The sequence below is a fragment of the Schistocerca americana genome, chromosome 5 (genome assembly GCF_021461395.2).
Source record: "Schistocerca americana isolate TAMUIC-IGC-003095 chromosome 5, iqSchAmer2.1, whole genome shotgun sequence".
Classification (NCBI taxonomy): Eukaryota; Metazoa; Arthropoda; class Insecta; order Orthoptera; family Acrididae; genus Schistocerca; species Schistocerca americana.
Genome location: NC_060123.1, coordinates 566,950,944 through 566,977,728, shown reverse-complemented (window position 1 = coordinate 566,977,728; position 26,785 = coordinate 566,950,944). Strand labels below are relative to the sequence as shown.

Here is a 26,785-nt window from a genome sequence, read left to right as displayed (position 1 = left end):
ACTTTGTCATGGTCTCCTTTACGGTTCACAGCTTACTCAGAAAAACCGTAGCAGTAGCACACCAATTTGTGTTACAAGCCTCAAACAACTGATGGAGTAGAGTCATTCGAAGGTCCCGTTTTGGTACCCCCATTTCCAAAGTCAGCATTCTAGTAGCCAACTTGGACCAAGTTAGCATGTTCATTTCCTGGGATCCCAATGTGACCTGTGGTCGAAAGATGACTGTCCAGCTTGGTGGAGGCCACCAAGAAGATCCTGGATAGTCACAACCAATGGGTGTCGAAGGTAGCACTGGTGAATAGCCTGAAGACTACTCGGGGAGTCACTGACAATTAAGAATGTCTCGGCAGTGCAAGAATGAACATGGCTGAGGGCTCAATTGATGGAAACGAATAAACTGCACCCAATTGTCAGGGAGCATAATTGACTGGACCCTGCAGGTATTTAGGCAAACTTGCTTCATCAGTTGACTGTAGAGCCACCTCCAAACCCAGAAATGGATCAAGGACAGGCAGAAAGTGGCAGCGAGAAACCATAGGATTAACAGAGTCTTTTGCTCTGAATGACAGATCGAGACAGGTTTGAGGACAGGGTCGACTCCGTAGGAGGCATACACGATTGCTTCCTAATAAAATGGGACAGTGGAGGTAGCTGGAGTTGAGAGCAGAGACCCTGTATGTGAACTGCAATCGCAATTCCAGCACTGGACCTGTTTTGTGATCTCCCTACCAGGAAAAAAAGACACAGTAGTTTGGATTCTCAGTGGTGCAGTGAATGTGTATCGCATAGGTGAGCAGCAGTTGTTGGAATCTGATCTGTAGAGGGGAAGGAGGGTACACCCTAGCCTCCACAAGTAGGCTTCTTGCAGGGCTGGTTGATCAAAAGGCACCTGTTGCAAACTGGACCCCACACTGGTGTATTGGGCCCTGCATCTGCAATGCTGATGGTGATGCTGACCCACATGCCAAACTCCCATGACCAAGATGGGACAGGATCAGAGCTTTGTAGGGATGCAAGAGTGTAGAGTGGTCAGCGTCCCAACTGGTGTTACTGAGGTAGCAAAGAGTATTAAGGTGTGAACAGCATGTTTGCTTTGCACAGATGGGGAAGCCATGTCAACTGTGCATCAGAGACCAGTCCTAAAAAGTGATAAGACTCCACCACATTGAGCAACTGCTTGTCAAGGTAAAATTCAGGGTGTGGATGGACAGTATGACAGTGACTGAAGTGTGTGATGCATGACTTAGCAGCTGAAAACTGAAAGTCGTGGGTGACAGCCCAGACTGCACAGTTCATATATCACCTTGAAGTTAGCACTCAGCAACACTCAGGATAGAGGAGCAATAGTAAAAGCAAAAAATTGTCAACACACAGAAAGGGCTCCAAAGCTGCAGCCAGAACACTGATAGCTGCTAGAAAAAGGGGCACACTCAATACAGAGCTCTGAGGGACCCCATTATACTGCATTTGGGGGAGAGGGGGGGGGGGGGGGGGGGCACCGTGGGAAGCGTCAACTTGAGCCCAGAATGTACAGTGTGACAAGAGTTTCACAAATACATCAGGAGTGGGCCCCGGAGGCCCCACTCATGTAAGGTAACGAGGACGTGGTGGCTCTACATGGAGTCGTCAGCCTCTTCAATGTCAAAGAAGACAAGTGATAAGACGTAGACACAGGACAAAAACTGATTGGGTAGCAGACTCCAAACAAACTGTCAGCAGAAGAAGAGCCTTAGCGAAAACTGCCCTGGGACAGAGCCAAGACACTGAGACTCAAGGTACCAAGACAGCTGCTGGATCACCATACATCTCAGTAGCCTCCAGAGAACATTAGTGGGCTAATTGGGCCACAGCTCTCTCTCTAAATGGGGTGTTCACCCATCTCAGTACCGGGAAAATCACACTTTCTCGCCTTCCAGACAGGAACTCACCTTCACTCCATACATGGTTGAAAATGACAAGAATATGACATTGACAATACACTGATAAGTGTCTGAGCATCTGGCATTGGATGTGGTAAGTACCTGGAACTGTGTTGGGGTAAAGGATTAGGGCACTGAGGAATTCCAACTCCCTGAACGGAGCATTATATGGCTTCAGGTGACTTATTGTGGAAGGTAAGTGAATTCACTCCTCCTACTGTTTGAGGATTCGAAATGCAGGGTGATAATTATCAGACATAGAGGCTCGAGCATAATGCAAAGCAAAATATTTAGTGACAGTACCTAGGTCAGTGTTGACACCGTCATTCAGAGAGATACGAGGAACACCTGTAAGGGACTGGTGACAACAGAGGCATCGAATCTTCACCAAAACCTGTGAGGGAGCGGTTCATGGTCCAATGTCAGGAACATAGCATTTCCAGTATTCTCGTTTCTGTTGCTTTATGAAGTGGCAAACCTGGGCATGGAGCCACTGAAAGCAATGTGCTGCATCAATGGATGTCACTAATGGCTTTGGGGAGCCTGTCTGTGATCCCTAATGACCACAGTGATTTCAGGGGTCAATGAAGGTACTCTTTTCAGACATGGAAGTCCTGAGGAAGAGGAGATCAATAAGTCAGCTGCAAACAGAATTTCTCCACTTTCACTTTGGTGAGCCACACCATGTGGCAGTGTGCTAAGAGGTGATGGTAGAGGAAAGGAATCCCAATCAGTTTTGTTAAGTTCCCCTCTGGCTGGAACCCCACGCAAGTGACATCAAGGAAGGGTCAAGACAATCAGAAATTGATCACCGTAAAATGTAAACTTTCATGACTGGAAATGTCCCATTTCATAAAATGTTGTGGGCTCTTATGTCATGGTCGAATGGCTTTCAAATTTAAATCTAGTGTTTCATCCCCATCTGCAGAGGACGTTTTCAAACGTGCACCAGCCTCCCTCCATGGGGTGACAGCAACAATGGGTGACAGCAACTGACAATGGCCAATTGCACTTGAGTAATCAACACATGTGAAGTCACACCGCTTCGTGGGAGCAAGAGTAAAAATGAAATTTTGCTGCAGTCAGTAGCGATCCTAGGTGTAAATCAGACACTCAAGGAAGTTACAAAGCCCATTGGAAATGTTCTCTGCAGATGAGGACAAAACATTGGATTGAAATGTGGCATCCATTCAACCATAGCATAACGATGCAGAATATTTTATTTATTGTAAAATGATCACTGTCACACTGGTCATCATGGACTCCCCAATGGAAGGAGGGGAGAACAAGTGGGCTGCAAACGGAAAAATCAATGGCTGAGTAAGACCCATATGCCGCACAAAGGTGAGTGGAAATTCCAGTATTCAAGGGCCAAATACTGAGCTGTGCAAGCAAGTTTTTGACAGCTTTATGGTGGTGAGTAGACATAGTTCCAGCCCACAAGGGGCTGTGGGCATTAAAGTCACCGAATATTGGAACTCTGGGGAAGCTGAGTAAACAGTGCAGACAATACATTCTAGGACATTTCATTGTCGGGAAAAAGACACACATCACAGATGGTAAATTCCGGAGACATCCTCACATGAACAGCCACAGCCTCCAAAGTTGTATCGAGTGGCACATGTTCACTATGGACAAGAGTCCAGAACATATGTGCAAACACCACCAGACACTCTAAAGTCAGCACGATTAAAACAGCCCCAATAGGCACAAAGGTCAGGGATCCGCATTGCTGGGAACCAAGTTTCCTGGAGAGCAATGCAAAAAACAGAGGAAACGCATAAGAGATGATGAAACTCAGCCATGTGGTGCAAATAACTGCTACAATTCCACTGGGTGATTATGCTATCAGTATTCTGTGGGGACACAAAGGACCAAGGAGGCAGCCCATGTCTCAGGGCTGATTGCTGCCACCGGTTGTGAGGAGATGGCATCAAGACACATTGGTTGCAAACCACAGAGTGAGTGTGTGTGTGTGTGTGTGTGTGTGTGTGTGTGTGTGTGTGTGTGTGTGCGCGCGCGCGCAAGGAGGGGCATTTGGGGCCACTATGGACATTATCTTGGAAACAGAGGCAGAGGCAGAACATGCAGAGCCCGGTGGCATCGGGCCCACCAAATTCCCTTTGCAGAGAACTACTTCTTGCCCTTATTCAGCTTAGATGATTTCAATGTATGCAAGGACTTGTCTGCCTCAGAGTCTGGGATAAAAGAGGAACACCAAGTCATATGACCTGCTCCTTCTGCCATTGGCTGGCATCTGGTTGCACATCAGCAGATTTTTGGGAAGGGAGTGTCCCAAATGACCCCATCCTGGAGGGGTGCATTACTTCTCCATCATTCTTGGGAGCTTCCAGCTTTGATACTAACAGTGTGATCCCTGCATGGTAAGGGAGCTACCACTGTGCAGGTATTTGATGACCCCCACCACAATGGCTAATGTGGAATATAAGCCACATTGGAAATCTGGAAAATAAACAGCAGGTCAAACCCAACTTTGGGGAGAATATAGTTAAGAAAAGTTGTAGAACGCTGGAAGATATACCAAAACTAAGCATAATTGGCACCAAGAAGACCATAGTGTAATAGTAGATGGATAGACTTGCAGCAAGGAAAGGGAAATAGCACTACAATGGACAGAATCACGTGGTGGCCAAGCACGTACTCACAAAAGAGATGTGAGCCCCATCGGAGTAAAACTAGAAAGGTACATCGTTTCAAACTCTTTCATAAAAAGTATAATATCGTAGTCATCTTACAAAGTTTCTATCTACAAACTAGGAGGGCTGTGTTCAAGAAGTATCCAACATAATTTTTTATTGCTGAAACCAAAAATGGTATTGCACACACTCTTTGTGTTTGCAGGCATACATAGTGTGACTCCCCCCCCCCCCCCCCGTCCACGAGTGTAACAGTGTAGCTTTCAACAAACGACCACGTGTAAGTGGTAGTTGTCAGATTTTGTGTTGTGGGCAAAATGACAGAAAAAGTGGAACAACATTATGCATCAAATTGTTTTTAAGCTTACCAGTTTTCAAGCTGAAACAATCCACAAGATTCGACAAATGTTTGAAGATGAAGCAATGAGTACCAGACAGTGAAGAGTGAAGCACATTCACTTAGGCCCTCAACATCAGCAAATGAGGCTGTTATTAATCATGTAAGGATCATGGTCATGTAGGACAGACAAATCAAGATTAGATAAGTTGCAGATGAGGTTAAAATTAGTATTGGATTCATTCAATCCGTTTTAATGAAACATTTGGACCTCAGGAGAATTTTAGCAAAATCTGTGTTAAAGGTGAGCAGAAGCAACTTTGTTTGGAGATCGCACAGCACATGCTGATACTGTGAACAGTAATCTCAACTTTCTTCACACAGGGCTCACTGGTGACGAGTCCTGGGCTTATGGATGTTACGACCTAGAAACAAAGTTCCAGTCATTGTAATGGAAGCATCCATCATCCCTGACACCCAAAACAGCAACACACACCCACAGCAAAGTGACAGTCATTCTGACTGTCTTTTCTGACTTCAATGGCACGGTCCATCATGAGTACGGCCCAGAAGGAACTAACGTTAATAAGGAGTACTACCAAAAGGTTCTGCATCACCTCTGTAAAGCAGTGAGATGGACTTGAGGACAGCAGGCAGTTGGCACCTTCACCACAATAATGCACTTGCTCATTGTTCTCAATTAACTCAAAGTTTTTTGGTGAAACACAACACAGCCTGTGGTTTGTCAGCCTCCCTACTCTCCTGACCTAGCAATGAGTGACTCCTGGCTTTCCCCTAAACAAAAAAAAGACACTCAAAGGAACCAGAGTACAGAACTAGGAACACATTATACAGAATTCGGTGGAGCAGCTGTGTGCCCTACCAAATGAGGCTTTCCAACAATGCTTCTAGCATTGGGAGATGTGTGTAGAACCAGAAGGGCACTACTCTGAAGGTGACTAGTGTCAAACAATTGTATTTCAATAAAGACTGATTTTATAAATAAAAGTTGGATATTTTCTGAACAGCCCTCATATTAACGGAGTCAAATAAAATTTCTTGAGCTTTGAATACATAATACACAGACAATGTCTTCAAGCATTAGCAACACACATTATTATTCAGACTTTTTCCTTCTTGTTAATGTCTTACAAACCCAGCATTTTCTGTTGGCACATTGTCTCCTCTTCAACAAGATACTTATATAATTTCCTGAGGCCAATGTCAACTTTCGTGGTAGATCACAACATTGCACAGCACCAGGGTTCAAATTCAGAACACACAGAGTTCTGCCAATTCTCCTTTATGAAGTGTAAACCATAAAGTATCTTGCGCTTTCCTGCATTTGTTCTGATAAATTTCCACAACTTGTACCCATAATAACTTAGTTGTAGTTTAAGAATTAGTTACATAATTAAATCTCTTAACTTTGCAAAAGGGGTGTGCACTGTAACAAAATTAGCAGTTAGATGTGGGCACAAAATTAGGCCACCCCCTTTTCTGGTTACAAACAGATAATGTGACTTACCCAAGCAGGAAAATGAACTCTTGTGACACTTCTGGTGCTAAAAAATCTTCCCTGTTTTACAAAATTCTACAGAAGCTATTATAAATATTTTACAGCACCAGAGCCCATGTGGAAAAAAGACGGAAAAGAAAATGACTTAAGCACAATTTAAGCATCCATGCTAGAAAAAACTCTCATTCTGCAGTTTAGAAAAAGAATGTGTCAGAGGGCTGTGTCGTATACTAGAGGCCACACAGCTCTCACTGAAAATGAGATAAGAGGGAATTTGCAATGGATTGTGGACTGCCCCCTCCACACCACCTGCTGGACTGCAAAGGTATAAAGTAGATTTTATTTGATATTATTCTTTAAGAAGCCCCTGTCATTATAACCAACTTATCAAGCCAGGAAGCTACTTTTCAAACAAACTTTTTACTGTTTAAAGGCACAACATACACAAACATTTATTGAATTACTACATTGCAAATGACTAATCTAAATGAGTTCAAATTTGTAAGATGAGTAGCAGAGTGACGATATGTGACAGACTGCTGAACATAGTCCACATACTGCCACATCCTACCCCCTTCTCCCTCACCTTAACTTATTTGAGTGGAAATATCACTGTTATGCCAAGCCTAGTCAGTGAAAGGCTGTCAAACAAAGAGAAAATGTGAAATTAAGTGCCAGTAAGCCTCAATGATACTGAATGATGCCATATCGACATATGAGTTAGTACTGAAAGGTTGGAATGATCAGGCACCAGGAAATGACTTCATCATATCATGACATTGTGGCTTATACAGGACAGTCTGCTACACACAATGTGCATGTAAAACCAGTAATGTGTGGCTTTGACTGGTGGCATGCATGCACTTGCATTGGTTTTCACTGTTCAGAAACCATTAAAAAGAAAAAGCAGACTGTAATGGTCACTTTGTCATGTTTTTGGCATATTAAGTGACAAATCAGCTTTCCTGAATGAGACCTGCTTTAACCTGCTCTATAGTAGTGACTGCATAATGTTAACTACTACACAGGTGACTACAACATGTCAGCCTGCATTTTTGAGTAGCTTATCACACAGATGCCAAGAAGGAGTGTTAAGGACACTTTTGGATGCATCATACTTTCTTCAATCCCACAATCTTAACTTCAACTATTATGTAACAGAAGCTTTGGAGCGCAAAGTATTGCCCCTCCCAAAGACAACTTCACATGCAATCTTATGGAAGTACAATGCTTAGCCACGTGCGGTGTGGGTGTCCAAACAAACAAGAGAACACTGATCAACTTCAGATCAGGCCTCATTTAGCTAGGGGTAGGGTCCATATGGAATAGTGGGTTAGCTAGTGTACAGGTAACCATTCAGCTCAGCCGTATTTCTATTAGATAACATCTGCCATTTAAGTGGAAAAATGTTATCCTGGGGAAATAAAAGGAACCTTTTGCTGGTAAACAAATTGAGTTTCACTATGTTGTCATGATATGTGAAACTTAATAATCTTGCAATATTAACTTTACCTAATGCACTAAGATCAAATATATTTTTTGTTTGTTTATAATTTCTGTTTTTTATTATTTTATTAATACATTAATATGTACTAGAACATTCACTCCCCCTGCACCCCGTGCATCACAGTCCCCAAATAATAAACATAGAAAACAAAAAAGTGCATTGCCAACATCACATCCATAGATCCAACTCTTTTCATACACTTTCATACTAAATTTCCTCATAGACTCACTTTTTCTACCACCACCTATAGCCTTTTGACTTAAAGAGTAGTAATTGTAACTAAATTGAATATATTAATGCTTCATATATGAAACTGGACTGCTTCGATATATTCAACCACAGCACTACAGGACCGATACATCAACAACTGCTAAAAAATCCCCCATACTCTACTTGTACCCCATACTCTACTTGTAAATCTTTAGAGAGTGTTTCATCTTTTCCTACGTCTGACTCAGGTGAAATATTCTAGCAACTTGAAACACTCACTTTCTCCTCAACAGATCTATTCGAAAAGAGCCTCTCTGGCAACACCTAGAGAATTTGCCATGTTGCTTGCACAATGCTTTATATGCTGTGAGTAAGACAACATGTTCAGTGTCAGCAAGTATACAGCCATGCCAGAGCATGCACAGTCAGAAACAGTCAGCTGCATCCCTTCTATGAGTTGGATCGTAATGCGGCTGACCATCATTTCAGCACTCGACGCTGGTTTCTAGTTATCGCAGAGTGAGAGAGCTACAAAACATGTTTTTGTCCATTTTATTTGAATGATAGCACACATTCAAAGAAAAATGGTCTAATTTTTGAACGATTTCCAGCTCACATTTGAAGAGGAATGGTGCAATTTTTGTGCAATTTCCAGCTTGCATTCAAAGATAAATGGCATAATCTTAGCGCAACATTGGTAGTGTGCTATAGCAAGTGATCATCGGCCGCCACTGCCAACTTCTCTTCTGAAAATTATGTCACATTCACGATTTATACTGAGTACCGTAATAACTATGATAGTTATAAGACCTTCTTGTCAACAGTTATTGAATAAGTAATAAAATATGTACTGTTTGGCCATGATTTTTAGATATTCTAAAGTTATAAATACTAGGCCCTACCTCATCAATTTGATCTGCATCTGTATCCACTTCATACACCTCATCTTTCAGTTCCTCCGATTTTAGAATCCTGTAAAAGAAAAGTGATTAAAAGTTCTCATAAAAAATGGTAAAATTAGTACAAAGAGAATATGTTTAACCATGTACAGTTTTACTAGTCCCTTTAAATAATGAATCAGGGAGTAGAAAAAAGGTGTGCTTCACATACAATGTGGTCAATATAGGAAAGAAGAATGTAACTAGTTGTAACTGCTGGATGATAATATTAAGGAACAACAAATATAAATACTACATGATGTGAACTGCACTTAAAACAAGTATTTGACATATTATTCATCTCTGACACTTAACATTCTGAAAAAATATCAAGAAGTCAATGAGTGCAGTTCTTAGCATCCTCTGACATTACTGAACCAATATAATTGACAAAATACATGTTTGCTTTAGTTTTTAAGAAAATACAAGTAATTTTTATTATGAAAAGACACAAAAATGTTCCAGGAATTCTATTAAATGGATACTTCATAAATGAGAGAGAAAAGGCTAATATTCTGGGAACATCATTACCCACATGACAAATGTTTTCCATGATTAATCTACAGCAAATTTACGAAATGAAAGCTACATACTTAAGTTCTCATTTAAATGAATTGGTTCAGTAAATGATACCAAGACACCAGCAGTCTGGTATTTGACTATTGTCCTTCATTGTTTATTGTTTGAAAGAATAACAAAAGGGTAATAATATCTAATATTGTCTTTACACACAGCATGTGATGTGTGTAGTATTGTTAATAACATGTGCAGGAATTCAATAATAATGTCACCAATCTACAGGTAACCACTCATTATTACAAAAACTTCATAAGATCCAATATATAAAAAATAACACTCACTTAGGTAACTCAAGGTATGTTCCAGAATATGCACTGTATTTGTAATGGATCAGATTCCAGTTACAAGTATAACTTTTCAAACATTCTCGTGTAAACAAACAGCAATCTGATGTTTCATAGTTTACAGGCACACTATGGTTAGTTGTCCTGTATCGTCTAGGAAGCACAACTTGCTAAAACAAAACAAGATAGCAAAGGAAATTAAGTAATTCAGCACTAATTCCCACTATTCAACAACATGTATTAAAGCTAAGTTTATTACTTACAGACACATCATCAGCAGGATAAAGTAATAGTTCTCGCTGAGGATCGTTTTGGAGAAGTGTCTTGTTTTTTAAAATGAAAGTTTCAAAATCTATTGGGTCAACCAACTGAGGCTTGTTCTAAAATCAAGAGCACAGAACATCAACCATAAATATATGTTTTCATTAAAGCATTACACAAAATTATTAAATAAATAAGGACAAATCTTTGATCTGTGTACTTACAACAGAAACTCCATATTTGCAACAAAACCACATATGCTGTAACAAGACACATGATGGATAAAGTTATAAACAGGAAAGAAATACATAACCTACTAGTACAAACACTCACAGCACAAAACAAAGAAGGAACCAAAACACTCACTAATTCCACACTGATCAAGGAGTTTACACATCATTTGCAAATTTCATGATCTGCTGCCACTTTGTTCTATCTGACACTGCTTCACTGCACACAGTGTTATCCACTCCCAGATTTCAGCTTTTTTTTTTTAATTCCTATAACAGTCTTGTATCTGGGTGTTTTACCAGTCTGCAGCTATTCGGGCCGTCTCTTCTCTCAATTACTGCAGTGCACTCTAGCCAAAGCACTCCATTTCCTTCAATTTTCTTTACAACAATATTTTTAACTATAAATTTTCTTCTTAATAAAAATTCCGTAGCTTAATTTGATTCTCAGTGGCTTCCTGGTTATAACCACACCATGGCTTATATACGAGGGTAATCCCAAAAGTAAGGTCTCCTATTTTTTTTATAAGTACATAGACCTGTTTATTTCTACAATGGTTTACATCAGTTTACAGCTTGAACATTTAGCTATTTTTCGACATAATCACTATTTTTATCAATGCATTTTTGTAGACGCTGTGGCAGTTTTGTATGCTCATGTCATACCAGCTTGCCGCCATGCTGTTCAGAAAGTTATGAGCCTCTTCTTTCACCTCGTCGTCGGAGCTGAGTCGCTGGAACCACAATTAACGCTGACAGGTACTGTGAGAGACTGAAAAAACTCAAACGGGAAATTCAGAAATGGAGAAGAGGAATGTTGAACAAGGGCGTACACATTCTCCATGACAACGCTCGCCCACACATCGCTCAGCAAACCGTTGCTCTCCTGCAACGGTTTGAATGGAACATAATCACCCACCCACGCTATAGTCCTGACTTGGCACCCAGTGTCCATCACCTGTTCCCTAGGTTAAAAGAACATTTGGCCAGAAAGCGATTCAGCTCTACAAAAATACATCGACAGAAATGGTGATTATGTCGAAAAATAGTTCAATGTTCATGCTGTATACTGATATAAACCATTGTAAAAATAAACAGGTCTATGTACTTACAAAAAAATAGGAGACCTTACTTTTGGGATTACCCTCGTATATTTTTCACTACAATGCATTCAAACATTATTAGCTTCTCTCTTTTTTTTATAGCTTCATGATATTGAAATGACATGGAAGGTTCTTTGTTTAAATTTTATTGGCATAATAAATATGTCCTTCAAACTTCACCAGGACTGTAATCCACATATTGTCAATAACATTTTCTTCATTAGCTTGTCTGTTTTTTGTTATTTCACTAATCTGTTTCAACTGTTCCATTATTATTTCCCATTCTTTATGGTTTCATCATCCTGATTTTTGCTTCACCACTCTTCAGTCCCAATATTCAGTGCATACCCCATAACACTCCCAATTTTTTTCACCAATTACTGATTTCTGTAATAATCCTGTCTTCACAATGCAATAATCATTTACTGTTTTCATTCCTTTTTCAACACCAGAATAAAATTAGGAAACACAACTGATACAACCTCATCCAGTGAGTTGTCAGTTATTATCTTCAGTTAATCAGCTAGTATTCTACAGAATTTAACATTTTCATTACTTCATTTAGTATGTCTCTTGATGATTAACATATATCTTACGGTATCCTCATTCCTTTCATTATACTGTAGAGAGGTTTCTGGATGCAGTAGATCATCTTCGTGATGATGGGTTGATCTAATGCAAGATCATGTCTTACAGACTTCAAACAATGGCGAAATAGTTGCAAATATATGCTAAAAGTATGTCCAGACAATGTATTTAGCGCCTTAAAAACACACAGAGTTCATGGGAAAATATGATCTGCTGAGTACCAAAATGATAGGAAACCTAAACTTATACATAGGGACAGGAGGATGGTTATCTCTGATTTGATGAATACTGCTGAGAAAATGACTACTGAACTTAATACGCATCTGGAGGGCACAGTGTGAAGAAAATGTTTCATCTACATCTACATCATATTCCACAAACTACCTAATGTTGTGTGATGGAGGGTACTTTTTGTATGACTAACTGAGCCCTCCAACCCTGTTCCAATCGCGAACAGCACATGAGAAGAATGATTGTAAGCCTCTGTATTGGCTCTAATTTCTCAAATTTTCTCCTCATTGTCATTATGCGAGACATGTGGGGGGAAGCAATATGTTGTCTGACTCTTCTGGGGAAAGTGCTCCGTCAAAATTTCAGTGTAGTAAATCTCTCTCTGATGCACAATGCCTCTCTTGTAACGTCTGCCAATAAAGTTCGTTGAGCAACTCCATAACGCTCTCTCGTGCCAACTAAATGACCCCATGATGAAATTTGCCACTCTTCATTGGATCTTCTTTATCTCTTCTTTCAGTCCTATCTGGTAGGGATTCCAGATACATGAACAATACTCAAGAATCATTCGAACAAGCGCCTTATAAGCCACTTCCTCCAAGGATGAGTTACATTTCCTTAAGTTTCTTCCTACGAATCTGAGTCCAGCATCTGCTTTTCCCATTACTTGTTTTATGTGGTCATTCCACTTAAGGTCACTCTGGATAATTATTCCTAGATCTTTTATGGCAGATACTGATTCCAGAGGTCTGTCATCAATTGTGTAGCTATACAGTAACAGATTTCCTCTCCTATATATGGGTACAGTAACAGATTTCCTCTCCTATATATGGGCAAAAATGTTATATTTATTTAGTTCAGGTCATCTGCCAGAGCCTGCACCATTCATCAATTCTCAGGAGGTCATTCCAAAAATCATTACTATCTTCTGGTGTTGCTACTTTGTTACAGATAACTGCATCATCTTTGAAGAGCCTTAGAGAGCATCCAATGCTCTCTACTAGATCATTTATATAAGCTGTCAACAGTAATGATCCTCTCATACTTCCTTGGTGCACTCCGGCAGTTACCTTCATATCTGTTGATTTTGATTCATTAAGAACAATGTGTTGAGTTCTGTCTGCAAGGAAGTCTTGAATTCAGTCACAAATCTGCTCTGATACTCGATAAGCTCATATTTTTTTCACTAAATGTCAGTGCAGGATGGAGTCAAATGCCTTCCTGAAGTCAAGAAACATGGCATCAACCTGAGCGCCATTCTCTACAATGCTGCGGATCTGATGGAGGAAGAGAGTGAGATGAGTTTTGCATGATCTTTTTTTTATAGGGGACATTTTTCTTCTCCAAGAATATCTAATTCTTGAGCATAAGACATGTTCCATAATTTTACAACAAATTGATATCAATGATATTGGCCTATAATTGTATCCATCCATCCTATGGGCCTTCTTAAAAATGGGAATAACCTGCACTTTCTTCCAGTCATTACTGCCAGCAAGAGAAAAAGTTCTTTTGCATAATCTCTGTAGAATCTTATAATTATCTCATCTGGTTGGTTGGTTGATTTGGGAGAGGGGACCAAACAGTGATGTCATCGGTCCCATCAGATTAGAGGAGAATGGGGAAGGAAAGCCGGTGTGCCCTTTCAAAGGAACCATTTCGACATTTGCCTGAAGCAATTTAGGGAAATCACAGAAAACCTACATCAGGATGGTCAGATGCAGGTTTGAACCGTTGTTCTCCCAAATGCGAGTCCAGTGTGCTAACCTCACTCCGTCTCATCTAGTCCTGATGCCTTTCCACTACTAACGATTGTTGTTGTTTTTCTATTCCGCTATTGGTTATCTCAATATCTGCCGTTTTAATGTTGGTATGACAATTGAAAGGCGGGACCATGTTACAGTCTTCCATGGTGAAACAATTTCTGAAGACCAAATCCAGTATTTCGGCTTTCTCTCGGTTATCTTCCATTTCAGTGCCAGTATGGTAATTGAGAGAATGAATAGATGATTTTGGCCCACTTACTGATTTTATAGATGATCAAAACCTCTTAGGGCTTTTATTCAGATCGGCTGACAATGTTTTACTTTCAAAGTCATTGAACGTTTCTCCCAATGCTCTCCTTGCACTCATTTTCGCTTCATTCAGCTTTTGTTTGGCAGCTAGGCTTTTACTTCTCTTGAATCTGAGATAAAGTTCTCTTTGTGTACACCGGGGCTTTCTAACAGAGCTATTAAACCATGGTGGGTATTTCCCATCCCTTAAGACCTTACTCAGAACATACTTGTGTAGTGCATACTGCATGATGCCTTTGATTTTTTTCTATTCGTTTTCCACATATTCGTCCTCATCACCGAATATTTGATGCTGACTGCTCAGATACTCTGAAATTTGTATCTTGACACTTGCTAAGCAAAAATATCTTCTTACCTTTCTTTGTCAGACCTGTTGTCATAGATGCCATCACAGTCTTATGACCACTGATGCCTTCCTCTACATTAACTGATTCGATTTTCAAACCATCATCATCATCATCATTTAACCCGTAACTGGTACACCTGGGTCCCAGGGACCCGAGCGAAATTTCTTTTTTCCAGCTCCGTGATGTGTGTGGTAGCACTGACTTCCCTCTCCCTGTACTCTCCTAACAATCAACTGGCTACCAGCCCACAACATTGTTGCAGGCGTTTCTTTGTTAGTTTTGTTTCTATAAAGGTGATCGGGTCCCGTGGACCCAGGTGTACCGTTAGTGAAAGTTTTCTTTTCGTGGCATTATTTCCGGTATCTTGGATTTACGGTGTAGTGCTTCAGAAAAATGAGCGAGGAAGATACTACAGATAATCTGAACGAACCATTGGACAGTGATATTGAAGACATAAGTGGAAGCGACAGTGACTATGAAATTAGTGAACATGAAACTGGAAGTGATGAAAGTGATGATGGAGACAGTAACAACGAACAATCTGGAACTAATTATATCTATGGAAGAAACAGATTCAAGTGGTCAACAACACCCAGCATACGTGGAAGAACCTCTCAAACCAACATCATTGCTCCAATTCACTTTCCTGGCATACGTAATGCAGCTAGACAGGTAACAGAAAAGACCCCTCTAGCATTTTGGGAACTACTTTTCAGCAAAGAAATGATTGCAGAGGTAGTACTCAGAACCAATGAAAAGATTATGTCATTGCCACCTGAGTCAAAAAAGAATTCTTTTTCAAATCTAACAGACAGTACTGAAATAAAAGCTGTCATAGGTCTTTGTTATTTGTGGGGAGCCTTCAAGTCAAACAACGAAGATCTGAATGGTTTATATGCTACAAACGGCACTGGTAGACCAATTTTTAGGGCAACTATGCCCTTGAAACGTTTGCTGTTTTTATTACGTTGCCTTCGTTTTGATGATGCAGCAACCCGTGACGCAAGGAAACTCACAGATAAACTGTACCACATCTCTTGGCTCTTCAATTCATTGATAGAAGCTTGTCAAGAAAACTATTCAGTCGGAGAGTACGTCACTGTTGACGAAATGCTTGTAGGATTCCGTGGTAGATGTCCATTTAGGATGTACATTCCATCCAAGCCACGGAAATACGGTATAAAAATATTTATTCTAGCTGATGCCAAAATGCACTACTGTTTGAATGCAGAGATATATTCGGGAAAATCAGCTGTAGCCATCCCGCGCCGTGTCCTCTTACCAACAGCTGTTGTCATGCGGTTGGTTGAACCAATCAAGGGAAGTAACAGAAATGTGACAGGGGACAACTGGTTCTCAAGTGTGGAGTTGGTCAATGAGTTGTCGAACTGTAATTTGACTTATATTGGCACCATGAGAAAGAACAAGGCTGAGCTACCACCAAGCTTTTCAACAGCAAAGGGCAGAAATGTGTCTTCTTCAATCTACGGATACTCTGGTTCTGTAACAATACTTTCACACGTCCCCAAAAAGAACAAGGTTGTCAACCTGATATCGACAATGCACCATGGAGAATGTATGGTGGAAAATAAGCCTGAAATAATCCATGACTACAATAAAACAAAAGGTGGAGTTGACGCACTTGACGAAAAGACGCATAATTACACGACTTCTAGAAGAACAAGGCGGTGGCCTATGGCAGTCTTCTACACTATGCTAGATATAGCAGGTGTAAATGCTTTTGTTTTGTACCATGGGAAAGAAGATACTGATGATGTGACACGCAGAGAATTCCTCATTGAACTAGGTACACAACTCATAAGTGATTGTATGAAAAGAAGATTGGATTCTCCATTTTTGAGAAAAGATATCCGAAATTCCATTTGTGATATTCTAGGCATGACCCCCTCCAAGGCATCAGGAACATCCCAGGTTCACAGTGAAGCTGGTGCTACTAAATCGAAGAGGAAAAGATGCTCAGTGTGCCCATCTAAAAAAGACAGGAAAGCATCCCGGGCGTGTGCCAGATGTCGAACACCATTATGTTTGGAATGTTCCACTGCTTTATGTCCAAACTGTTTCGGTAGTCTGGATGAATGAAATAACTGAAATGGACTGGTGAAGATGCTGTATAATTGAAACCTAATATTTTGTCATAATTTCTGCTATTTTCAAAGATCACATAGTCATTTAGCTGAGAAATGTACTAAAATTTATCCAAAAGTTGTGCCTGCAGAAATTTTTATATTGATTTTGAACTTTTCTTCTGGCTTACTGTTGTGAAGCATAGTACATTTTGTGTTTAAACGTGAAGTTTCAGTTGTCTATCTTACTATTTGTAACTGATGTGCAGGACTTTCCAAAAGTATATTTTTCACATTTCGTATTTTATGCAGTTTATTGTCCTTTTTTGTAACATCTTTAAGGTATGACCATAAATGAGGAATGTGGTTTTAAAACATTAGTAACAAAACATTAATAAAAGTTTCATATTTAAATTTCATTTAAATGTGTTTTTTTTACCAAAATATACTCAAAACTTGGGTGGGTCCCGAGGACCCAGATGTACCTTATGTGTTACAATTTATAGGTGTACCAGTTACGGGTTAAGACTGAGTATGCCTTTCAGCGTTCAGTCTGGAGCATAGCCGCCTTATAAAATTCCTCCATGATCCCCTATTCAGTGCTAACATTGGTGCCTCTTCCGATGTTAAACCTATTACTTCAAAATCATTCTTAACCGAATCCAGGTACCTTCTCCTTGGTCTGCCCCGACTCCTCCTACCCTCTACTGCTGAACCCATGAGTCTCTTGGGTAACCTTGCTTCTCCCATGTGTGTAACATGACCCCACCATCTAAGCCTGTTCGTCCTGACTGCTACATCTATAGAGTTCATTCCCAGTTTTTCTTTGATTTCCTCATTGTGGACACCCTCCTGCCATTGTTCCCATTTACTAGTACCTGCAATCATCCTAGCTACTTTCATATCCGTAACCTCAACCTTGTTAATACGGTAACCTGAATTCACCCAGCTTTCGCTCCCATACAACAAAGTTGGTCGAAAGATTGAACGGTGCACAGATAACTTAGTCTTGGTACTGACTTCCTTCTTGCTGAAGAGAGTAGATTGTAGCTGAGTGCTCACTGCATTAGCTTTGCTACACCTCACTTCCAGTTCTTTCACTATGTTGCCATCCTTTGAGAATATGCATCCTAAGTACTTGAAAACGTCCACCTGTTCTAACTTTATTCCTCCTATTTGGCACTCAGTCTGTTTATATTTCTTTCCCACTGACATTACTTTCGTTTTGGAGATGCTAATCTTCATACCATAGTCCTTAATTTTCTGATCTAGCTCTGAAATATTACTTTGCAAACTTTCAATTGAATCTGCCATCACAACTAAGTCATCCGCATATGCAAGACTGCTCATTTTGTGTTCACATATCTTAATCTCACCCAGCCAGTCTATTGTTTTCAACATACGATCCATAAATAATATGAACAACAGTGGAGACAGGTTGCAGCCTTGTCTTACCCCTGAAACTACTCTGAACCATGAACTCAATTTACCGTCAACTCTAACTGCTGCCTGACTATCCATGTAAAGACCTTTAATTGCTTGCAAAAGTTTGCCTCCTATTCCATAATCTCGTAGAACAGACAATAACTTCCTCCTAGGAACCCGGTCATATGCCTTTTCTAGATCTATAAAGCATAGACACAATTCCCTGTTCCACTCTTAACACTTCTCCATTATTTGCCGTAAGCTAAAGATCTGGTCCTGACAACCGCTAAGAGGCCTAAAGCCACATTGATTTTCATCCAATTGGTCCTCAACTAATACTCGCACTTTCCTTTCAACAATACGTGAGAAGATTTTATCCACAACACTGATTAAAGAGATACCTCTGTAGTTGTTACAATTTTTTCTGTTTCCATGTTTAAAGATTGGTGTGATTACTGCTTTTGTCCAGTCTGATGGAACCTGTCCTGACTCCCAGGCCATTTCAATTATCCTGTGTAGCCATTTAAGACTTGACATTCCACTGTATTTGATGAGTTCCAACTCAATTTCATCCACCCCAGCTGCTTTATTGCACTGCAATCTATTGACCATTTTCTCCACTTCCTCAAATGTGATCCTATTTCCATCAACATTCCTATCCCACTCTACCTCGAAATCTGAAACATTGCTGATCATATTTTCGCATACATTGAGCAACTCTTCAAAATATTCCCTCCATCTGCCCAAGGCATCCACAGGAATCACCAGCAGTTTTCCTGACCTGTACAAAATACTTGTCATTTCCTTCTTACCTCCCTTTCGAAGACTGCTAATTACACTCCAGAATGGTTTTCCAGCAGCTTGACCCATAGTCTCAAACCTGTTTCCAAAGTCTTCCCAAGATTTCTTCTTGGATGCTGCAATTATCTGTTTGGCTTTGTTTCTTTCTTCAACATAACTTTCTCTGTCTACCTGAGTTCTAGTATGTAGACATTTTTGATACGCCATCTTTTTTTCTTTTACAGGCTTCCTTGACTGTGTCATTCCACCAAGCTGTTTGCTTCATCCTACTTTTACGCACTACTGTTCCAAGACATTCTTTAGCCACTTCTAGTACTGTGTCCCTGTACCTTGTCCATTCCTTTTCCAATGACTGTAACTGACTACATTCAACTAACTGGTACCTTTCTGAGATTGCTGTTATGTACTTGTGCCTGATTTCCTTATCCTGAAGTTTCTCCACTCTTATCCTCCTACATATCGACCTGACCTCCTGGATTTTCGGCCTCACAATCCCAATTTCACTGCAGATTAAATAATGATCAGTGTCCTCAAAGAATCCCCTGAATACACGCATGTCCCTCACAGCCTTCCTGAATTACTGATATGTTATTATATAGTCAATGACAGATCTGGTTCCCCTGCCTTCCCAAGTATACCGGTGAATGTTCTTATGTTTAAAAAAGGAGCTTGTGATTACTAAGCCCATACTGCCACAGAAATCCAAGAGTTGTTTCCCGTTCCTGTTGGCCTCCATATCCTCTCCAAATTTACCCATAACCTTTTCATACCCTTCTGTTCGATTTCCAATCCTGGTATTAAAATCACCCATGAGCAGAACACTGTCCTTGTCCTTTACTCTAACAACTACATCACTGAGTGCCTCATAAAAACTATCCATCTTATCTTGATCTGTTCCTTCACAATGCGAATATACTGACACAATCCTAATTTTCTTGCTAGACACTGTCAAATCTATCCACATCAGTCGTTCGTTTACATACCTTACTGCAATTATGCTGGATTCCATTTCTTTCCTGATGTAAAGCCCTACACCCCATTGTGCTATTCCTGCTTTGACTCCGGACAGGTAGACCTTGTATTCTCCTACTTCCTCTTCTTTCTGACCCCTTACCTGAATGTCACTAACAGCTAAAACGTCCAGCCCCATCTTACTTGCAGCCTCTGCCAGCTCTACCTTCTTCCCAGAGTAGCCCCCATTGATACTAATAGCTCCCCATCTCATTACCATTTGTTTGCCAAGTCGTATCTTAGGAGTCCCTGGTTTGTCAGTTAGAGGTGGGACTCCATCACCCCCAAAGGTCCGAGGCATTTTGCTCTGATTGTTGCCAGCATCATATTTAAAGTACCGGGGAAGCAGGTTGCTAGCCTTACTTGTCCCGAGTCCCATTGAGTTTTACCCCTAACAGTTGAGAGACTAACCGGTGGATTTGGTAGTCTTTGCCGTATGAGCACAAAGGTGACCACGACTCAGAATATGTCCGAGATGCCCAGCCTTATTCCAAAGTAACTGGTATCCCGACTGTCGGGACCACTTACTTGGCCACTCATACGTTGCCCATGGTTCATGAACTAGGACATGACTACAGGAACCCACACCATGAACCACGATTTTCAAACCAAGTGAATGAAACAGGACAAGCCCTTAAGTATCAACAATTGAAAACAAGTTATGTGATCCATGGTGTCTATTTCTACACTGTTTCTTACACAGTATGTGTTTACTCAAGGCAGACACAATGGGAAATGTGCAGTACATACTGCCTCCTTCCAACTGTGAAGTACGATAGAAGTTGTATAATGGTTTATACAGTTACATTACAGTTTTCAGCAGGTCATGTGATCACAATGAAAGGAAAGGCAACTGGTAATATATGTGAAGCCACTTTAGATAACTATTTTCATTAAATGTCATAAACATTGTTCTCAACAGAGGTTAGCATCTTTGAAGGTGATAATGGTCACCTGTTCCATGGCTCCATGGCTGGAAATGTCTAAGATTTACTTTATGCGAATGTTGTTGAAATAACATGGCCATCCTCCCTCCCCCCCCCCCACCCCCCCCCCAAAAAAAAAAAAAAAATAGACAGAATTTAATTTCATCAAGCCACTGTGGTATGCATTAGAAACAGAATAGGATTGTTATCTTACTCAAGTATGTCTATGACACAACTGGAACAGTTCCTTTGTACTGACTGATTCAGAATCCTGTTGTCCATTACTGAGGAGGATTAATGCTGTTCTCAATGCAGAATGGTGCAGTTGGCAATAGATAAGAGCACAGATACCTGATATATTCTGTAATGTGATTCATATTAAATTGGAACAATGATTTATCTGGATCACACCTCAGAATTTTCTCTTACTTTTGGTTTCATCTATGATTTGCTAATAGCATATGTACATATAAACTTGAAAATGCCTCTTATGTTGAAATTTGCATCTCATTTAAGGGTCATTCCAGAACAAACCATCCATCCAAAAGTAGATATAAAACCCAAGGTTTTTGGATTTGTTCCAAAATTTATACGTGAAATGTATGCATAAAGATAAGAAAATATCCAAAGTTTCATCCAATTCTATCATGTAGTTTCTGAATTATCACCGTTTAAAATTTTAGGCTAACTGTATTTCCGAAGGTGATTAAGATGTAACTAAAGCGTGTATGCTTTTACAGAATTTGAAGCAAAATCATTAGTTTTGAAGCTAGAGACTTGAAATTTTCATAGTTTTGTTGTAAATTAAACACTGAAACTGATACATCTACAAAATTCCAATTTATAATGTTCAATCATATGGAAAAACTGTACTGAAACTCAAAATATTGTTAATTTCAAAACTGTAACATAGGCGTAGAAAACTATGAATAGCTAAAATATCTCTCCAAATAACCCAATACAACCACATATTCTTGAAAACAGCATACAATTAACTTTCAAATGGTGCAAAAAAATCAGTGGGCTTCTGAGTTGTAACAATTTTATTTTATATTGAAGTCAAAACAAGTTTTATCTATTCAAAACATATCGGACAGCTGTTCTAAGATTCAAAATGGTTATAGTAGAGATTATATAGAGGTTATATAGTAGTAAAAGGTTTTAAAATTATAATTTGGTAGATCAGCTACTTAAACAGTAATTTTTTCATTAATTTTTGTTATGTATTTTTAAATTGGGACAAAAATTTTACTGTAATTGTAACTTTATTTATCATTTTTGTTTTGTTTAGCTGAAGTTAAAGTCAAGAAACATATAACATTTTTGGAGTCATGAGAAGTGTGTTGAAGTTCAGATAAGGCAGTACTACTATGCAAGTATGGACATGAAACATTAACCAGTCAGCAGTCTGCCTGCTATGTTCTCTCAAGACATGAAATTCAAGTCAGGACATGAAACCCTCCCTCCCCCACAGCCTGCCTGTACTGCAAGTCTATCTGTGTGCATTTGGCTCTGTTCAAGTTAACTGCCTAGTGTTTTGTGCTTAGTGACATTTCAAATAATAGTTCTATAAACACAGTTATAATTTTATTTTTAAAACTATTTGTGAGTGTGAGTGTGTGTGTGTGTGTGTGTGTGTGTGTGTGTGTGTGTGTGTGTGTGTGTGTGTGTGTGGGCACGTGCGCACATTTTCTTACAATGGAAATAAAAGCAAGTTCAAGTAAAAATGAAACTAATTTTAAGTGTTCAGCAGGTTCATTGCTAAATTTTTCATGTGAAAATACTTTACTGACAAAGAGCAAAGACATTTATTTAATTTAAGAAAAGCTGTCTAAAGAAGAAGTAGAAATTTTAGTTTGGCATACTAATAAGCAGTACAGTGAAACAGATGATATTTGTTCCCATCATTTGTGCTATTTTTTAAAGTATTTTGAAAAGAACCAAAAATCCTATTGTGATCCATTTAAGAAACATTCTGTACCTTTAACAAAGAAGAAAGATTTGAGGATAATTACTCTGGAAAAAGCAAAATAAGAACATTATTTTAGTGCCAGGAAAGCTGTTGTGCAGTACATGTAGAAAACTGTTGAATGAGGCAACACCTACTTTAGATCATGAAGATATTGCTCTACTTGAAAGTGATGAAGCAAATGAGAGTGAATTAACCAAGGCAAAAAGAGTAGTAGAAAAAGAAAAGTTGAATGAAACTCTTTTAGGGTTGGATGAGACACCACTTAAACTTCAGTCATTTTCTACCCAGTCGAAGAAAAAATATGCTAAAAATAAGTTTAAAAAGGCAAAAGACCGGATTTAAAAAAGTTTTCATTTGTTTTGAAAGTACAAGAATCCAAAGATTCAAGTGAATCTGACAGTACAGCTCAAGGTAATGTATTGAAGACAAAATCTGCAGATCTTGATCATTTAGTGGATGTTATAAAGGAAAAACTCAAGACAAACTTAACCAAATAGGGATAAAATACAGATATCAACAATCACTCCAAAGTCTTGGTCTCGCAGAAAAGCAGTGGAAAAATTTAATGTATCAGAATATTTAGTGCTATAAGCCAGAATGCTTGCAAATGGGAAAGGTATTTTGGTTCTGACAGAACCCAAACATGGCAGAACCCTTCCCCAAGAAATAATACACACTGTACAACTGTTTAATGAGGATGATGAATTTTTTTACATGTTTAAAGATGCTAAAGACGAAGCTAATATAACAAAATACTTACAAGAAGAAAAGAATTCTTTTATGCAACTTAGAGGAACTATTTGTTGTGTTTACAGAGAAATACCCAAATATTTAAATTGGATTTTCCAAATTTTGCTCCTTGAGGCCGAAATGGTGTGTGCTTATTGGTTCACCTGGATCTCACAGTGTGTGTGTTTGCTTGTACCACCAAAACATAGAGCTTTTAGCAAACACTCTGAACCAGCATGATAAAGAATCACTACACACTATGATGGACAAATTGGTTTGTGATAAATCAGGGACTGTATGTTAAGACACTGTGATGTGTGCCTGAAAACAAGTGAATCACTGCAGCTACATCTAAGAGGAATACTAGAAGATTACGATGAAGATGAAGACATTAAATTTTCACAGTGGATTTCAAGTGATGGTAGAATGACTTTACAAACAATGCTACTACCTTGCACGGAGTTTACTGATTTTACTATATATAAAACTGAGTCTCTGATACCTCATTCTTACATCACAAAAACTCTTACATGAAACAGAGAAAAGAAAGTTTAGCATTTAATGAGGTTTTAGTTCTTATGGATTTTGCAGAAAACTGTAACTTCAATCTGCAAAATGAAGTGCAATCCTACCACTGCGGCCACTTGACCTACTCAGTTCATTCAGTAATGATTTTTTCTAAAAATGAAGATTCCACCATAAAAGATGCATCCCTGTGTTTCATTTCAAATGATCTAAAGCATGATGTGCCATTTGTTTATTCAGTACAAGAAAAAACCATAGATTTCATAAAACAAAACTTTCCTGATGTTGACCAAATTGAGTATTTTACAGATGGTTGCAGTGCTCAGTACAAAAACTTCAAAAGCATGATAAATTTATGTTTTCATTATAAAGATTTTAAATTAAATGCAAGCTGGTCATTTCATGCTAGAAGTCATGGTAAAACATGTGATGGGATCGGGGACACAGTCAAGAGAACTGTTACCAAAAAAACTTGCAGAGCAGTAGGCAAAGCAAGCAGATAATAAGTGCTGAACAAAAGTAAAATTTTTACAAAAGTTCTTTCACAAATATATGTTTTTTTCTTTTTAAAGGAAGAAGAAATTGAAACTAAAAGAACAGTGCTTGAAACTAGATTTCAAATGGGTCAAACAATACTTGGTACAAGAAGTTTCCATTATTTTAAGCCAGCTTCTTGTGAAGAAATTACAGCCAAACGAGTGAGTTCAGACTTGGAAATTTTGTCGAAACAAAATATTTTTATGACTATCCCAACTATTAAACCCAACCCATATTCTTTCATTGCATGCGTTTATGAGCAAAACTGGTGGATGGGAATCTTTAGAGACCTGAGTGACCCTGTTTTGCTCAGTAAATCAGTAAATGTCTTCATGAGGGCACTCAGAATACAAATGAAAGTTTCAACCATTGTATATGGGAAAGATTACCCAAGAATGTTTTTGTAGGACTAAATACATTAAAGGTTGGTGTACTAGATGCAGTGATATGTTTCAGTGATGGAGTGATAGGAAGGTTGGAAGTCCTGAGAAATTTTGGCATAAAATGTGGCTCTCATATGGAAGATCAATTGCTTACGTGTGACAGGCAATGGGTGCATGAAGCTGAAAGATTCGCTCTTCAAGTTACCAAAGAAGCAAGAAGTGCTGAAAGGAATGACAAGAGGAAGCTTGAAGATCAAGAAATGCTGCAGGATGAAGACTATGCTTCAGGAATGTTCTGAGACGCAGTTTAATTGGACTCATATCTTCATTCACAATTTCCTGCAAGTTGTATTTTTCAGAATTCGGGTACAAATATTTCCTAAAGTTTATAAAACATTGCTCTAATTTTTTCTGTAACTTCTAACAGTCCATACTTATGTAGCAGACCTAAGCTTTATTGCAGAATCAACTAAATTATAAAAAAACAACATTTTTATTAGGAAAAAAATTATAAAAATTAAAATGTACAATGTGAAATTTTTTATCCTTGTTCAAAAAAATGGTTCAAATGGCTCTGAGCACTATGGGACTTAACATCTATGGTCATCAGTCCCCTAGAACTTAGAACTACTTAAACCTAACTAACCTAAGGACAGCACACAACACCCAGTCATCACGAGGCAGATTTATCCTTGTAATATGCATAATAGGTGGAATTAAATAAGTCTAGTACCTCAGCCATCATGTCATGCACATCTGGTAAAAATGTGGTCTCCTTCAAATGTATAACATTGGATTAAATGGTACCTCAATTTGAGGAAGCATTTTGGAAAAAAAAATTGCATCAATTTCTTTGTAATTTTTTTAATAACCCTAAGCAGTTCAAAAATATTCAAAATACTTCTAATTTGTTTAGAAAGTGGGCTTCATTACCTGATATCAACAAAAAATCTGTAAAACATATACATTATAAACAGTGCCTGAAAGAAATAGGTGTTGCTTTTTACATAACATTGAGCCGGAAAAGTACCCTGTGTCCTTACAGTAATTGCCCCCAACCAAACTCTGTCAATGCAACCCTCCAATGTCTATTTTTATTGTCAGGTAAAGAATTTGATCAAAAAGCTTCAAACAGTTCTTATCTCGCAAGGAAAGGAAAAGCAATCACATTCCGAGATGACTGCACCAAAATACATTCCACTGTACATCAGTATCCTCATCAATATTTGATGAAATGATGCATAATGTCTCATTTGCTGCCAAATGAGAGACAGGAGAGAACATTTTATCAATGTAAGCCAAGTTTTTTTATAGAAGCTTTAAAATAACAATATAATAATTAAAATGAGGCATTTATAACGTGCCAGATTCTGAGAAAAATACTGCTTCTCCTGTTTTATGCTGAATATCACCCCAGCATGTGTAAATCATCAATTGCAAAGTAATAAAAGTATTTAGTTTTATGTATGAAGCACTTGGTTCAATTTACAATCCCTTTCTGGAAATTTATATGCAATCTCAAACTCTTCTTTGCCTTTACTTCTCATGCCTTTTATGAAAGTGTTAACATGTTCAATATACTGAGCATTATTTATGGTTATTTGCAG

The 26,785-nt window shown here is 38.9% G+C and overlaps 1 protein-coding gene across 1 annotated transcript in view; it reads right to left on the bottom strand.

The window, feature by feature from the left end:
* Window positions 1-26,785, bottom strand: part of LOC124615809 (dedicator of cytokinesis protein 9) — a 343,132-nt gene that overhangs the window by 297,323 nt on the left and 19,024 nt on the right. The window contains exons 2-4 of the mRNA XM_047143949.1: window positions 10,214-10,330; window positions 9,948-10,120; window positions 9,052-9,121 (exon numbers count right to left, since the gene is read on the bottom strand). Coding sequence (XP_046999905.1) covers window positions 9,052-9,121; window positions 9,948-10,120; window positions 10,214-10,330 — 360 coding nt within the window. The remainder of the gene's footprint in view (window positions 1-9,051; window positions 9,122-9,947; window positions 10,121-10,213; window positions 10,331-26,785) is intronic.